The following is a 17,975-nucleotide window of genomic DNA, read 5'->3' on the forward strand; positions in this document are numbered from 1 at the left end:
GAAAGTAATATACATATTTGCTTTTATGCTTTTGTAACTATACATGTATATTAGAAGCAATATCAGTTTTAGTTATTAAATTAATAGAAAAGTCACACGCTTATCTTATAAATAGATCATTTAGGTCACTGTAGACAATGTGTTCCAATTAAATTACAAATTAAATAAATTGAACAGAAAATGATTTTAAATTTATTTCCCGGTAATTCACAGAAAAATAATAACAAATATTGTATTTTAAACATCTTTCAATCATCTAAATTATTTTTTCCAAACATAATTCATTCAATGATACTATAACTGCAATTGATTTCTTTTGAAATGTTGTTTCATAATCATAATAAATTATGATTAGAAAAAGTTATGCGAATATCACATTAATGGGATAATTAATCAAATTAAAATGTAATATATAAATTGAATAATGCATGTCCCAATTCTGGAATACGCTGTTCTTCCAAATTCCAGCAATTAGGTAGAATAAACTTTAGAGGAGTCTTTAATATTTATGGCCCATATTTTGGTGCCCATCGAAAAAATAAAACTTCAGGTGTGTCTTTAGTCCCACAAGCTACACCTATATGACTGATATCTCTAAGAACAATTTAAAATTTTCACAAAATCTGTCAAGTAGTTTTTGAGTACCTATATAAGCTACAAACAAACAATCAACACTCATATTTGATTTAAGATAGGTTACTCAAGACTATAAATGCGACGATTTGATATTTTGATGAAGGTATGCTTTTACCTCATCTGCCCGAGTTAATAGCAGCCATATTTTATATAGGTACACAAATATTAATATCCAATATCCATTCATTATTTTTACTATTAATATTATAACCTGTAAGATATAACCAACTGTAACCATTTTTCTTTCCGTAAAACCCTTATTTGAACTATTACGAACATTAAAAACAAAATTGAGCCAATTGATCCGGTTGTTCTCAATTGATGCGATTACCAACGAACAGCATTTCATTTTTATTTATATAGATAAAAATGTACCAACATTTAATTTATTTGTTTTGTAATGAAGTATAAAAATTTGCAAATAATGCTGGTTATTATACTGTTCATGAAACCGAACAAAGAGAAAAAAAATTAAAGAATCATTGGTAAGAATACAAATAACAATAGTAGGTATTCCGTAATAATAATTATTGTAAAGAAATATATAAAAAGTACCTACTCATTGTTTGCATATAAATTAATAATATAATATTTTACGGCTCTTTTTTTTCGACAATTCGTGTTTTTTTTAACGACTTTTCCTTTGTTACAGTGTTTTTTTTCATATCAGCTTTCGATGAATACAATTTATCCTTCATAATTGTCTTGGCGTTTACGTTGGACTTGTCGATGGTTAATTTATCCGGAACAGCGGTAGAATTTTTTTTTTTTGTGTTCACGCCGATTATAATTCTCTCGCTGTTTTTCTTCGCCGGTGCGTTTTTAACGTTAACCGCTGGCCCTCGCGATTTCGCATTAAGTCCTTTGCTAGGATTTTTCTTTTTCGACGACTTTTTTTCCTGGGAAGCGGGCTCTTGCGTCTGTTCGGTGGTCGTCTGTGCGGCAGACACTGCAACCCGTTTGAACGAATCGTAGTCGAATATTTTGCAGCTCTCGCCCGTACAAAATTCGATTCCGCATTCTTTGCACGACAAAAACTTTGACTCCACTCCTCCGGAGGCGTTTTTCTTTTTTCGCAGAAAACTATCACGTGGTGTCTTTTTCTCCGCGTTTCTGGTTTTAAGCGTAGCCGTACCCAGTTCGACTTGTCTAAAGTATAAAAATAACATTTTTTAATTTTAACCAAATTTCACATTTTGTATTATTCTTAATTATTAAGTACCTATGATTACCTAATTATCAAATTTCAATATACGCCTATATCATAGACGATATATTATATGTCTATAACGCCTATAGTTGATAATAATAATAGTTTATTTACTACTATTTTATGTAATACCTACGTAATTATATAACCACGATTTAATGTAAAAGTGCCATAAAAATACATTTATATGTACTCTTTAGACTCTTTAACTCTTTAGATTTTTTATTGTTCATCAGTTTATCACGTTTCTTCTAAAGTAACTGATACCTTTAAAAGAATGCTTTTTAAAAAAAAAGTTTCTGATACTTGGAATTTAATATTTTTGTTTAAAACTAGATACGTATAGACTTCTTAGGTAAATACCTTTTTACTGTTGTAAATTGTAATATTTTAATGTAAATAAAACTGTTGAATTGTTTTAAGGTAACCTACCCTCAAATAGGTAGATGTTATATCATTGACATTGAAAGCGCTCTCATATAAAATTTATTATTTTTATAATAGGTAAAACTATTCATCATGGTAAAATGCAAACGGTGTAATTTTTTTTTAAATGTTACCTCGAAAAATATTCTTCATCGATTTTTGATTTTGGGCGAAGAGAAGTTAGCATTTTCCATGGGATATTTACCGAGTACAGCTCGTCTAATGATACTCCTTTCATTTCTGACGGCGTTGGTTCGGCAAATGGGAATATTTTTTTACTTTCTTTCTTAGGCAGTTTAAATTTGAATTTCTTTTCTCTTATCTTAATATCACCCAGTTTCTAAAACAAATCGACAATTATTTTGTAATAACTTAATAAATTAATTAATTTGACAATATTTTGTAGTCTTAAACATACCTATATTATAGCATATTAAATTATAAGTAGCTTATAAGTACCTCTAGGTATTTTAAAAATAAAACTGAATATTCAGTACCTACTACTTTTTGATAAATATTTTATTTTGTAGGTACTTAACTTAAAATATAGCTGAAAATCTGGAATTAATATGTATTCGATTAGATATGCCAATAGGCGATTATGCAATATAGTAATAGATTATAGGTGGGTACATTATTAAATGATTGCTCAATACAGGTAATTATATTATAAACATGTGATTATTATTTATTAATATCTATTTATATAACATCGATATTAAAAGAGAAATTTATTATAAGATCAAAAAAATGTAGGTGGTATATGATTGCTAACCTATTTGTATTTTTAACCTCATAATTTAAAATCTATATATATATAAAAATGGAGACAATAATGTATAACAATTCATCACCCGAGAACGGCTGGTCCGATTTGGCTCAAATTTTTTTTAAGATGTTCGTAACTGCCAGGAGAAGGTTTTTACGAAAACAATTTTAGGAAAATCCACCGGAAAGGTAGGAAATCTCAAATCTGTATGTCAAAAATACAACAGTGGCGCAACAGTGCATTATATTATATTGGTTGCTATTGGTTAATCGGGCATGTTTGTTGATTTCATATAATATAAAAATGAATCGCAGAATGTGTTGCTAAGCGCAATAATATTCTACTGTACGTGTGTTGTGACTGAATAACTCCTCCTAAATGGTTAGACCGATTTGAATGCATTTTTTTGTATGCGTTTGTGTTTATTCATCTAATTTTTTTACTGGTAGGTTAGTTTAGGATTTTGTATTAGTTGATTATATCAATCCACCATAGGTAGAATGCGACAAACTTGGTATAACTTTGATACTTTGGAGTTAAATCATACACTAACGTACATACAGCACGGGGTCCGTGCCTACCAGATAATGTACTGCTGCGAATCAGAATTTTTATTCTGGGCAACGGAAAAGTTAAGATTAATTTTGAAACCATACACCGAATATTAAATAACGAATTGAACAAAATTTGAGTCACATATAGTTGGTACACTTAATGGGCAACGAAGTGCACGGGTTCAGCTAGTTAATATATAATTCTTTCGAGTTCCAAAGATTTTTTGAAATTTACATTTATTAATAATTTCGCTTATGGCTTACCTAGTTACATTACTAAGTTATATTATAATATCAATGATATTGTGACATATATGACTTGTATTAATATTAATATATTATAATATGTTATGGCAGTACACGTAAGCTTTACGTTTGGTAGTAATTAAAATTTACTTTTTCTGGTTTTATCTTGAACTCTGGCACTTTTTCGACAAGCTTTCTTAATTCCTCCTTTGAATTGGCAGTACAGTTATGTAAGTCCAATAGTGTAGTTTGTTCTTTCTTTTTAGCAAGAAACTCTTCAATTTGTGAAGCCATTTTCTTGTAATTGTTTCAATAAAATCCATAAATGTCATAATTTCTCAAGCATCGCGTATTTGATCTGTTAACAAATAAAAAGATGAATAAATTAGTATATACAGGTACTTATCAAACCGATCATCATAGAAATACTTAAATAATTTACGACCAACAAATTTATAATTTGCGTCAGGTAGGTATTAAATATATTACATATCGTAATGGTTCGCGTTTTGAAAGTAAAACTCTACATTTGTACCTATATAATGTAGGTACAGCGTTTCTATATAATTTCTTTAGATTCAAATTTGTGTATTGTTTTGATTACTGTTTATGTGTTATTATAATATTATACAAACCTATACAATAATAATTTAATTGAGTAGGTATAATAACACCACAGGACTAAAATATATACCTACCTACATCATACATAAGTGTGTTTCATATTATGTTTTATATAGCAATATTTATTCTAATATTAAATAAAAAATATATAAATAGTCTCATGCACTCAAAACAATAATCAAAATATCATCAAAACCAAAAAACATATTTTCGTATATGAACCTAGAAAGTACAATTTATTTATTTTGTTTAACATATTTTGTAGCTAATACTTTTAACGTAAAAAATGTTTTTTTGTATCAGAAATGTATAAATCGTTTTAATTTTTTCAATGAATTGTAATTAATATCTATTTTCAGTAGGTAATATAATATAGGACCTAAGAGCTAGAGAAAAAAAGTAATTAATGTATTCTTATTGATATAATATTTAGTTTAAGGTTAAATATTTATATACATATTATATATATATATTATATATTTTATATATATATATATGTGTGTGTGTGTGTGTGTGTATAATTATTATTAAATAATAATTATCATATATGGATCTATTAGTTATATGCAATATAACCCCATAATGATAAAAAAAAAATAACAATTTATGATATAACATTTTGGCCTTCAAGTATTTTTATGATTTTGTTCGATTACAAACTAAATTTTCTTAAATAACTAATTAATAAATATAATATGTAACACATTTAATTTATTTCTAACCTTATAAGACTAATATATATGTATTATAAAATTATTATATATATAATAATATATAGGTACTATATAGTTATGATATAATAATATTTTAATATAATATAATTCAATAATTATAATTAATATAGGTATTGGTACTTATTACATAATGTTGAAAACATTAAATTTTGTTTCGTAGCTACATTTTAAAACTTAAACCAATTTTATAAATACGTTTCTGTGGTAAATTACCTATACTTTTAATTTTTAATTAAATTTAAAATTTCACAATATTTCATGCTTTTACTATAGAAGTTTATAATATAATGTATAAATGTATTTATATATATAATAATCGTTATTTACAATATTAGGTATATACACATCTCTATATAATTTAAATATCTAGTTAAAAAATAACAATCGTAGGTTGTACATTTTAGAAGTTTAATACTTAATAATGTCTAATTTATGATAGTACCTACTATCTTCTAACATAGCAAAATTATACCTATTACTTATAAGTAATTCAACAAAATTAAATGTTTTAACTAGAAGAAAAAATGATATTGAAAAAAAATTTTTTAACGTTTTAACTTTTAAGTTAAGTAGTTTTCTAGTTATATGTAGATACCTTTGAAATAATTTATCAATGCTTCTTTCATACATTTTATTTGAAAATGTTAAAACTGTAAGGAAAAATATGTATGGCAAACAATTTTTTTTATGAAACTAATGTTATTAATATTTTTTAGTATTTAAAGTTAGTTTGTCGGATATGTTTTTTCTACTGTTGTCTGTAGTAGTTCCTAGTACTAATATTGAGGTAATATTAATGATTTATAAATTTAATATTAAATAATCACGAAGAATCCGATGACGGCGATTCGTCAGCAATAACACTTTTCCAATGTTTTCGTTTAGTTTCCAGTACCTATATGCAAACAAAACAATAATAATTATCAACTAATAAGCTATACCTACTACTATATGGCTTTAAGGTTTCTCGTGCACAAGCAACTGTATAATAGCTATATCTAATAATACAATTATATTTTATATTTAAAATATATAATAATGTTTTTAGTTGAATAAAAATAATGAAAATATATTATATAATAATTATCGGTGGTATTTTTAAATCCAAACACTGTTTACGCATTAGCGATCAATAAGTTTATAATATTATTATTTATTCGAATGTTTTATACTATAATAACAAAGTATTTATTTATTCCTATGAATAATATATTATACTCTTACTTTTCGTAACGATGATAATTGGTATAACACATCACTAACCGATATGCTTTCTGACAACGAAGGAGTTTTATTTGGAACACTATTACTGTTTTTCATTTCTGCAACATTTTATAATAATGTGACTTGTATTTTAATACATAATACGTAATTCGAATAATAAGTAGGTGTCATTTTTCCACACAACACACCTGCAAAATTTGGCCGGCCGTATGCAAACGTCTTTTTTGAATAATTGTCTGGATACGTAAAGCTACATTTAAATATACATGACCACATGAACACACATACCTATATAATGGCCTAATACATTTTACCATTTCATAGTAATTTAAAAATTTTTACCCAGCTCGTCCATTTACGTTTGGTGATTGGGTTTTTGCTGAATTTGCATTACTTATCCGTCTGGTCCATGGCGACTTTTGTCTCAGTTTCAACTGGTAATTCGGATCTTTGGCACTTTGCTTGATATACTGTACTTCTGGTCTGTTGACTCCCCACTTAGGCCTTTGGTCCAAATCTATAGATTTTTGATATACACTACCAACTGAAGTTTTCGTGGGTTTCCTGAAACAATAGTAATTTTGCAAGACTGGCCAATCTAAGAACAGCGTTTTAGTTTAATTTATATTTTATATATTTACTTTAAAATATCGGTTTGGATTGCAACACTAGTGGTCTGACTCCGAAATTTGCTCGGCGTCAACAATTTTTGGCGGTTTTGTGGAGAGAGTGAAGTTTGAAGTGTCACGTCGACGTCTGGCAACTTAGGGGTCTCTTTAATCTCTACTGGACTCGGTACGTTTGATTGTGCCTTGGGTTCTAGGCAAACTTTGGGATCTAACTTAGGTTCACTGCAATTACTAACTACCACTACAGGTTCAGTGGAAATTTGTTCTTTGATTTCTTCCTGATTTTGTCGTTTTTTTTGCATGTGTTTTGATTTGTCCTCCTTTGCTTGTTTCTGTGCATTCTCCAAAACTTCTTGCATCGCTTTTGCTTTGCGTTCGTCACACAACTGTTTGGATACAATATACTCATGAAAAAATATTTTATCTCTCTTTATGATAGTTTTACATAATATAAATCGATGGCTTACTTCTTTTTCCCTTTGTCGTCTCAACTCATCTTCTAGCCGTTTCTTTTCAATTTCTTGTTGCCTTTGTATGCGTCGTTCTTCAACTAAATCGTCCTGTTTTTTCTTTTCGAGTTCTTCTTTTTTTTTTAATTGTCTTTCTTTTAACTATGTTGAGAATACAGTAATAGAATATTGCTACAAATTATTAACTATGGACCAGTTCACCTGTTGTTTTATAGCTTCTTGAAGTTCCATTGCTTTTTGCCGTTTAATTTCTCTAGCAGCTAATTCTTCAGTGGTCAATGGAATATTTTGCCCTAGCAAGTAAGTCCTATGCAGTCACACGACAAACAAATATTAACAATTTAATTTTAAAATGTATTATATACCGCATATTTGTATTGGTATTAATATAAAAATAAATAGTTAATAAATATTCATCGCACCTATATTTGTCTAATATTTATTAATATAAGCTATCAAGTATCTAGTTATGTAGTAATATTTGTAGTATATATTTTACCTGTTATAAACGTTGTTTGAATCTAATGAACTTAAGGTGTCACAGCTACCTCCAAAATCTGAAGCTTTATGAGTGTCTTGGAATTGAGTTTTTCCAATTTCGTTTGTTGCAGAACTATTTAAATTTAAATTATACCCAATATATATTTACTCTTCATAAAAATATTCTACGTCTTCACTTCCGAGTTATTAAAATCTACCTACTCATTACTTACGGTTTTTCTGACGAATGTTCTACCCAAGCTGGTGTCTCATTTCTTTCATTGGCTAAATATTTTCTCTCATTTGAATTCAAATTTGAAGTATTTAATCCACCATTATATGGCTTATCCCACTTTTGTCTTTCTAGTGCCCCTCCTCCTTCATTAGTATTGTTTTCTTTAGATATTGTGTACGTCCGGTTTAATCTTTTATTTTAATGTAAAACGTCTATTAATTCAAAATACAAAATTGTTTTAACATTGTAGATAAATTATTTTTCCCTTACATAGTATGAGTGCTTTTTGGTTTAGAATCATCCATCAGTCCAGTATCAATGTTTAGATCTTTTTCGATTTTATTAATGTAGGTATTCTATGCATATTATTTAAATAAATAATGTTAAGTGTTAATAGTAGGTAAACAATGAATAATAAATTATAATAAACATTTAAAAATGTATTTAATCAAATGTCACAAAAATTACTTAAAGTGAATTATCTTACGTTTTGTATGTTTTGTTTTTGATTTTCGTGAGAAATTGGAGGAAAACTTAAATTTTTTTGTGTTTGTAAATCTTTGTATGTGGCTAGACGATCAATGTCATTTGAACGTATTTCCGGATAAATAACATGATCCCTGAAATGGAAAAATAAAAATAATATTTAGTAAGATGCCGTGATCACAAATTGTTTTATTAGAAATTGGAATACCTCTGATCATTGAAAACAATCGGCGTGTTTTGATTTCTCCAGTAATTGTTTAATTTTACCAGTTCTTCTAAAAAATGTGGTTGTAAATCAAAAAAAAAAAATTGAATAATTTAAAATAATCGTATAATAGTACAATGATTTAACAAATATTTTACCTACCCTTTTCTTTTGCCCATTGTTGTTTTTTTAACTCGACCAACGACACCGACTTCACTACCATCATTTAACTAGTGAACAAATAATGGAGATCATGCGAGAAACAGTGTTTATCTGGCCACAAAAGAAAACAATAATGACGCACATACGAAACACGATACTATTCCTCCTTAAGACTGCATACATATGGGGTCAATAATCTTGTACATATTGACCATATTATACGTAGCCATAGTAACCATTTGTTGACACTATACTAAATAATACTGTAGTTTAAATATTTCGCATGATTTAAATTTAAGTGAATGTATGTGTACGTAATATTGTAATTTATAATACGTATATTTTACCACCATTTATATAATTTATGCATAATAAAGTTACATGTATAATATATATAATACCTATCTGCAATTTCAAAAATGTATAAATACATTTAGGATAAGTTTCTAACAACTATAGTTTCTAAAAAAGTAGTTAATAGCCACGGCGCATCATATAATATAAAAAACTTATAAAAGATGTTATTATAACTCTTAGTATTGCCTAATTCAAATCAACAAAATAAAAATAATAATACCAAATAAATATACCAATTAAACATGTGTGTGGTATTTTGTCCATCTTAAATTTTATCATAAATTTAAAATTCGTTTAAGATATCTACTAATACCTATATAATTTAAGTGAATTGGGTTTTATGAGGTGATTTATTAAAGAATTTCCGTACATACGAATTTACCTAAGAGAAAAAACATTGTAATTATTCCATATTGTTGAATTTAAAAAAACAGGCATAATAATTAAAAAATGTGTTCAACATAATATTTATTTATTTATTTAATTGATTTAACGGGCTTGAGCCCTTTGAATAAAAGGTATAATACAGTTGACAAATTACATGAACGAAAACTTACATATTTTGATTACAATAAACAAAAAATAAAAAATAATAAAAAACTATACAAAGTACAAAAACAGAAATATAACTAATTACTTAAATGGAAAATATTAATAACTATTAAACATCATTAATACATCTTAATATTAATAATACATTGCACTTAAATTTATTACGACTAGAATCAAAAAATCTATTGATGGGGATATTTTATTAGCTAATGACAGGGCGCGAGGGAAAAACAAAATAATAATAAAGAAAAAAATATATAGAAAAATCTTGATATCTTGGATTAGTTTTTAATGATTTAAAAGATATTTTTACCTTTAAAAATTGCTGGTTATTTGATTTTTAAATCATAAACATATTTGTCTGAATATTTTTATAATAAATTCCAAAAAACATATCTATATCTATATATGTATCTTTACGCTTTTAGGTACATAATTTGCATACAATCCTGAATTGATACACCCACTGTTATTATACTAAAATATGTACATTGTATGCTTGTTTAAATTGCTGTTACCTATAATAATTGTCAATCGATAATATCCATCATAACCGATGTATAACAGCCTATATAGATATTCTTTGTATATAATAAAATAGTTTTATTATTTATTACGCTGTGTAATATTCTTGTTGCATGGCATTACATCCAGTAGAGGAATACTTTTCGCTAATAATTTGTATTGCATCGTTGAATTTGATTTAAATAGAGGTTTAAATCGAGTAAAACTAACAAAAAATTTCAAAAATATTCCGTAAAAAACCAATTTAATAATCAACAATTATAATCTAATAATTTTCATATCTACTTTTGTAACCTCCCTACTACCTATGTATAATTAACTTTTAAGAACATTGATTATTTGAAAATAAAATAAATTTACATGTGATTAAAATATTTCCGAATTATGAAACTATCAATTTAGTATAGTTTTAAGTTTACTTATATATAAAATATAATACACTTTTACAGTCTTATAATATAAATAATTATTGAAACGAGTATTAAGGAAATGGATGTTTATACATTTTCAAATTCAAAACGTATGCAGTCATGGTGTATGGCCTAGTATTTTGGAAACTTAATTTAAATATATTAATATTAATGATTAAAACGGTGTATATAGCAAGTATCAATAATAATTTAATATTATTTAGCAATTTATTTACCATTAAAAAAATACGAGCGATTCTGATCGGTACAAACTACATTGTTTTATAATAATAATATGACAAAAAATTTGTGTAGCCCAAATTTCATTCTAGTAGGTACAATATTCATATTAATATGGTATTTTATTCACGTACGCATAACAGTACTTATGTTATACAGGTGGGTCACACGTATTATAGATGCGCATATCATGTGTCAAAGCACTGTCAACGTCAACGAAAAATTGGGTCGGGGACGACAGCGACGTTGCGATGACGTTTATATACCATCGTCGTCGAGCACCATCGGATCTACGACATAATAATACAATATAGCATAATATTAACAATAATAGCAGGAAGTACGTCGCACGCGACACCAGCCGGATGAACTGAAAAACGCGAACAAAAGACACGGCTGCAGGGACACTTAAACGGACAAACGTCGCGGACAGAGCGGCAGAAGGTACACAATACAGGGCGATTCAACAAGTATGCTCACCTCCGTTTCGCGATTATCCGTTCCTTTGATAATGAATTTATTCATATTCTGGTTTTTGGATTTTCAAGTATACTTTAGCCTTTAGGGTATACTAGTTTTAAATACTTAGATTCGTATTGAGTATCCGTTTTAGATCCGATACTACGATACTAATATTCGATAATATATAATAAGTTGTATATTTTCGTAAAACCATTTTTAAGGATTATTACCCTCGGTTTATACATTTTAGATTCTGAGCGGAGCGAGGAAGCTATTGTTTTTACAATGGTGTTTATTTTCTTTTTTTTTTATTTTTATTTTTATATCCTGTATACAAAATTTCTTCCAGAAGGAGTGTTTCGATTTCAACATATAGGTATTACCTTATCTTTTAGCAAATTGGATCAAGATGGTACTTTAGAGAGGTCATTTTTCGATTTTCCAACAGTTATTTAATGCCACGGGAAAAACCAACGGAAAATTACGAAAAAACGCTAAAAATGGGATTTTAATTTCTAACGCTTTGTTTATTACCATTACCAAATTATAATATTTTAATATTAATTCAACTTACATGATAAAATAAATAATAACAAAATATAAAATATCTAGACTGTCAAACCGTCTCCGCTCAGAATCGTTTTTCTTATACAATGATATTATATCATTGGATTCAAGTCTAATACAACCAATATACAATTACCCACTTGTAATCTATACTGTACACTGTACAGCAGAGCAACATCCACTTACCTGCTTTTTTTAAACATGAATCGGAAACTACTCGTTTGTATTTTTATTTAGATAAAATATCAACATTCCATAACAATCTGCTTAACAATTCACAATATGAAAAGGTAGGTTCTTATTTGTCAAAAAAATAAAAACTTGAGCCACCTGCACAGGACATGCCTTAAATGGTAAGCAAATAAAAATATGCTTCTTCACTATATTTGAAAATTCCAATAATCTTAATCAATTTTATTAGGTACTAAAAGATAGATGGTGGTGAGCATGCTTTTCGAATCACCTTGTATATCGTAATGATAATATAATATCCCACGCGTCGTTGTAATTGGTCCCGAAGTACGATAATGGTCGAGGTGAACGCGATACAGTGGCACGCGATCTTATGTATGTAATAGTATAATACGCGTACATGAATATCAAAGATCGCACTGACAACGACCTCGAAATATTAAAATATAGCGAATAATCTTATTTTATGACGTCAGACGAGAATAATGTACAAATAACAACAAAGTCGAAACACGTTTGGGTAGGTATTTGAATGTTTGATCGATTTATAGAATTAAAAAAAACGCGTGTATGTAAATCATGAAAATAATATAACTTTATCTTGACTGGAAAATAAGTTATTGTATAATGGGTCAGCACTCAGCATCATAATATCCTTAACAACGAAAAATAACGCTAATTTACTGTATCATTAGTAAAATAAATTGCACATGATTTTACTTCTGATTAACTATTATAAAAACTAACTTGTATTTGCGATGTACCCACCTACTTTGTTTCGGCGGAACTCAACCGATTAACCGATATTGTTGTAAGAATCACTAGTCACTGTGCACAATGCCCTATTTTCGAGGGCAATGTTGGAATAAGTTAACATTGTACAGGCATTGTGTACAGTGTCCATTTGGATTTGGGTACTGTAGGTTAAATATTGAATATATTAAAAATCAATAAAACATTTTACTGCATTTTTCAATAATCATAATAAAAACTTGGAATAGGCGCTTCAAATATTAGTTGCCTGTTAATAGTTTTTAAATCTATTATCCAGTATGGTCATCCTATTGAAGAATTAATATTTTTATTTAAAAGTGGTTTGACATGAACAAGATGAACATTATTTATTATTAAATTATAGTTATTTTAATAGTTTTAATTTAATAAATTATTACTAAAAAGTAATCTTAGGCCTGTAAGATAACATTATATTAATATATTTATTAACAAATACACAACTATATTGGCACTTTGAGTTACATAGTCGACCAAATGTTTTGTATTTAAGTACATCGATTGCTATTACATAATAATACAGTAGTAATGACGGACACACGACGTCGTGAAAATATAATCATTCGATAATCATGAAATATTATCTAGATTATATTTCGCGCAAATGTGCAATATACTATGTGATCATTTTGTCATTGAAATTACGGATCGGTTCGTATTATCGCGTATATTGCGTATAATTAGATAGGTATCTCGTAACTCGTAAGTCGTGGTATTAAACGAATACAATACGTATAAGAATAGTTTTGTAGTGTTATTGTTACGTATAAATACCATTCGACATAAATGTGTGCAGTAATTAGTTCACTTTGCCCACTTGAATCCGGGCGGGGTACACTTTGCCCGGGAAATCTCGTACAATGCCCGGTCAATGTATGAAAAAATTGGTATTAAAATGATTATTCTTACATTGCCCAAAATATTCGGGCATTGTGCACAGTGCCCGGGCATTACATTAAAATGCCCGATATCCTTCTTTGCCCGTAACAGATACATATTGTTTGAACTAATTTCAGTGAATTGTATCATTGTGTTTTAGGTGTAATACTTAGATGTACCGTACCAAACCGTAATATTAAAACTTATGAGATACCAGAAATATGGACATGCAACACTAATGTAGCTAAATTGCCTACCTAGAACGCCGTGAGATCTTTTGAAATGAAATTTAAAAATATTATTATTACCTATACTTATATAAGTTATGCTTATGAGTTATGATTATGTATCGAGAAAATGTACTTAAACTACATATGAACAACGGGAGCAAAAAAAATAATAAGGGTTCAAAAATGTGTATACTGGCCTAATTTGGTTGTCGTAGAGGCAAATGGGCAATACAATATTATCATATTATTTATTTATAAATTGTATTATTGTAATTAAAATTACGGCAAATACTATTGCTTTAAATGTTATTATTACGTTCTCATTTTCTTGATTACATACAAGTGCATGCACAATGCACATATTATATCTTTGTAAATCAATATTTATACATAAAATAATAATTTCAATATCCTTTATTAGTTATATATGTTGAGTGTTCCATTTAGGATAAAAAATGGCGTATACAAAAGAAAAGGTAGTCTGTCAGGTATTCGTATAGTAAATATAAATTTGCACTTAAGTCGATAATATTCTATAAAATATTTAATACTTATCTATTTCGAATTTAGGCTTCGCAAAAGAAATAAGAGAAATAAAATGTGGCCGCCAAAGTTAAAAAACTAAATTCATAGAATTATCATAACGTAGCATTCTGTACACTAGCTGATTGTGGCCAAAGGTGGTAGAGTGAGAAAAGACATTAAATAATAAATAGGGAATGATTTCTGAAACAGAAGTGGCAGGACACAGGCATTTAATACTGGATAAGCGGAGAGCATCCAATGAGAAATTTAATAGAGAGGTAATAAAATGAAGGTCAGGATCTGAACAGGCAATAAGCAAGGGTGGTAATTTTCGGTAATCTACATACTTATAAAATAGAGACATTTGTTTTTGACGCTTAAATTCACAGCTGGTAGTCTTTGCCACTCTTTGGTAAAGTAATATAAGATATTGAGAGACTTATAACTTATGAAAATATTGGTGTAATGTTGGAAGCTTAATGTGATGTGAGGTTAGTAAATAATAAGTAAGCAAGTACCGATACCTTTATAGATAATAGTATCATTAAGAAAGCTATTATTGTGAAGGATTTAAAATTATCATGTATGACTTTAGATCATAATTAGTATTAGTAGATGATCTAAGATTATGACAAATCATGTAAAAAGTCATAACATGATATTTTTAATAATTTGGTCGTACTTAATAATGAAGCGTATAATACCAGTGATGTGGAAAGTTCTGTCTCTTGTTGGTCGTTTTACATATTTTTTGAGAAACTGTCTTCGTTTTCAGAAAATACTAAAAAATAAATACCCGAAGTAGGAACCTATACCTACCTATAGGCTATAACAAATATTTGTGTGCCTATATTTCATTATGAAATGGCTACAAAGTTAAATGACGAACAAACAAAATATAATAAAAACTATAAGTACTGTACTGCTATGAAATACCTATTGTGTTCATATACTGTTTGATATTATAATAAATAATAATAGCATAGGCGCAAATAGCCCCCCCCCCGTCTTAGGGGGTATTAGCACCCCCAATTTTAAAATTAGCACCCTCTAATAATTTATGTGTATATGTGTCAAAGCTTCTCCTTACAACAACAAAAAAAACCAAAAACAGTTTATCATCAGACATGAGGGTATCAGAGTATAATGAATGAAACAATGAACTCGACAATTGTCATTTTTTCAAATTCAAATCTATTTAGAACATTAATCATTATTTTCCAATGTCTCTACTAAACCCGGTCGTTCTGGTCGGTTATATTATTATCAGTTGTCAAGTTCAGCAGCGACTCAGTGCTATAACAAACTTATCGCGAGTATTTACTAATATAAACATTCCTGTGCCCATATCTAATTCGGACAAATACCTAATTACGATATACGAATCACTTGTCAGTTGTTGTTCACTTATGAGTTCCAAGTTTTCGACAGTCTGTATAATTGTGTATGCCGTATGGTATTATATAGTATAATATCCTATATAGGGTGTAATAAATAGAACTGACTTTTGAAATAACTTTTGTTCTAATCAATATTTAAATTGTTTTTTATATACAATTTATAGTCACTTATTTATAGTTTCAAATATATAATGCAAAAAATTAATTTTATATTTTAATTAAGTACTTATTTTTTAACATTGAAAATAAAAAAATTTTAATTTGATTTCAATTTTTTTAGATATATTCAAAATAGCCGATTTGTGAATCTGATTATAAAAACAATAATTTTGATACCTAGTAAAAACATTTATCTAAGTCAAGTAGTTTATTTTTAGAACTTTTGATATATCAATATTTTTTTGATTAAATGAATTTGGAACGTATACGTAAGTTATTATAATAACTTCTTTCAAAATATTTTTTTTTGCAAATTTGCTGATATAGGTATATTAATTCTTAAATTACTTACTAGTCATATAATTTTAACAATTTTTGTCATACGTTTAATTAACGTCATTTTTTTTTCGTCAAGTCTTTCTGTTTTTCTGTTACACTTTGTATACTAATATTTATTTGTCACATTTTTTGAATAAAATATAAAAAAGTTGTTTTAAATTTTTGATAAATTAAAATTGACTATTGTATTCATTTTTATAAAATTTACCTAATACACTATAAGTCTTCAATGTTAAATTGTCATAAAACATTTTTGCTCAAAAAAGTCATAAATGCCTCATAGTTATAATTGAATTTAAATGCCAAGAAAATGCAGAGCTTAAGCACTCTTAGTTTTTTTATTGAAATTGCGCTTATGAATAATAGGCATGTAGGTATTAATAATAATGAATAACTAACTGTTTATAGAGAATACGTAGGTATCTCACCGAATTATAAAATGTATTGCTTATTATTAATAAAGTATAAGTAAAACGTGTTATCTGATCCGTAGTTCGTATAAGTATTACTATTTTATATTATAATATTATTATATTAGCGAAAATTTGAATTAATATGAAAACATATTTTTTTATTGTTTTTCCTATGCAAATATCATCCATAATCCGCATATATATTATATATATTATGATTAATAATAACTATCACATGTATAGCGTGGTCGTGAACGTGTTAATATAATATGGTTTTATGATTGTATTAATTGTTTTCATTTATACGGTTGTATGTCTAAGAAGTAAGAATATACATAACATAACCGAAGTAACGTGATCCGTGAACAATTGAAAAAAAAAAAAACAACTGAACACGTGCATAATCACTGCGTTCGTTCAACACATCAAGTGCATCGCCAGCAACTACGTTACTAAATATACATTTAATTTTTATTGAGAATGTATTTCAGTTGAATGATACACTGTTATTCATACTTATAGGTAAGTAGGTAATACTACCCCAAATGAGTAAAGCCGTTATTTTTCCTTCTACTATTGACCTCAGTCAGATTGCATTTTGTTAGGTTACTATTATTGTTTATTAGATAAACAAATTTACCTCCAGGCGCAATCAATATGACTGCCACCCGTTCACCTATCTATATACAGGGTGCTTTCTTAAGCCTACTCACCAGTCACCCTAGTTTTGTGCTTAAATTATACATAATATATTCAAATTCTGAATTTTTAAAATGTTTAGATACACCTGAAGGGGATTCGATACCGTGATTTTCTGTTTCTGTTTAACACACGCGTGATATA

The 17,975-nt window shown here is 27.8% G+C and overlaps 2 protein-coding genes across 2 annotated transcripts; both read right to left on the reverse strand.

The window, feature by feature from the left end:
• Nucleotides 1-21: 21 nt before the first annotated feature.
• LOC100162207 lies at nucleotides 22-4,502 on the reverse strand. The gene is made up of 3 exons (XM_001952728.5): nucleotides 3,992-4,502; nucleotides 2,407-2,612; nucleotides 22-1,785 (listed from the first exon to the last, which is right to left on the reverse strand). The coding sequence occupies exons 1-3, from the start codon at nucleotides 4,133-4,135 to the stop codon at nucleotides 1,230-1,232; spliced, it is 906 nt and encodes a 301-aa protein (XP_001952763.1). The 5' UTR covers nucleotides 4,136-4,502; the 3' UTR covers nucleotides 22-1,229.
• Nucleotides 4,503-5,730: 1,228 nt separating this feature from the next.
• On the reverse strand, nucleotides 5,731-9,381 carry LOC100571266 (reticulocyte-binding protein 2 homolog a). The gene is made up of 13 exons (XM_003242972.4): nucleotides 9,091-9,381; nucleotides 8,932-8,998; nucleotides 8,725-8,857; nucleotides 8,508-8,593; nucleotides 8,236-8,427; nucleotides 8,022-8,135; nucleotides 7,724-7,829; nucleotides 7,520-7,663; nucleotides 7,065-7,438; nucleotides 6,766-6,987; nucleotides 6,612-6,673; nucleotides 6,424-6,521; nucleotides 5,731-6,094 (listed from the first exon to the last, which is right to left on the reverse strand). Exons 1-13 carry the CDS (start codon nucleotides 9,152-9,154, stop codon nucleotides 6,023-6,025), a joined length of 1,734 nt encoding a protein of 577 aa, XP_003243020.1. The 5' UTR covers nucleotides 9,155-9,381; the 3' UTR covers nucleotides 5,731-6,022.
• Between the last annotated feature and the right edge of the window lie 8,594 nt (nucleotides 9,382-17,975).

The sequence above is a fragment of the Acyrthosiphon pisum genome, chromosome A1 (genome assembly GCF_005508785.2).
Source record: "Acyrthosiphon pisum isolate AL4f chromosome A1, pea_aphid_22Mar2018_4r6ur, whole genome shotgun sequence".
Taxonomy (NCBI): domain Eukaryota; kingdom Metazoa; phylum Arthropoda; class Insecta; order Hemiptera; family Aphididae; genus Acyrthosiphon; species Acyrthosiphon pisum.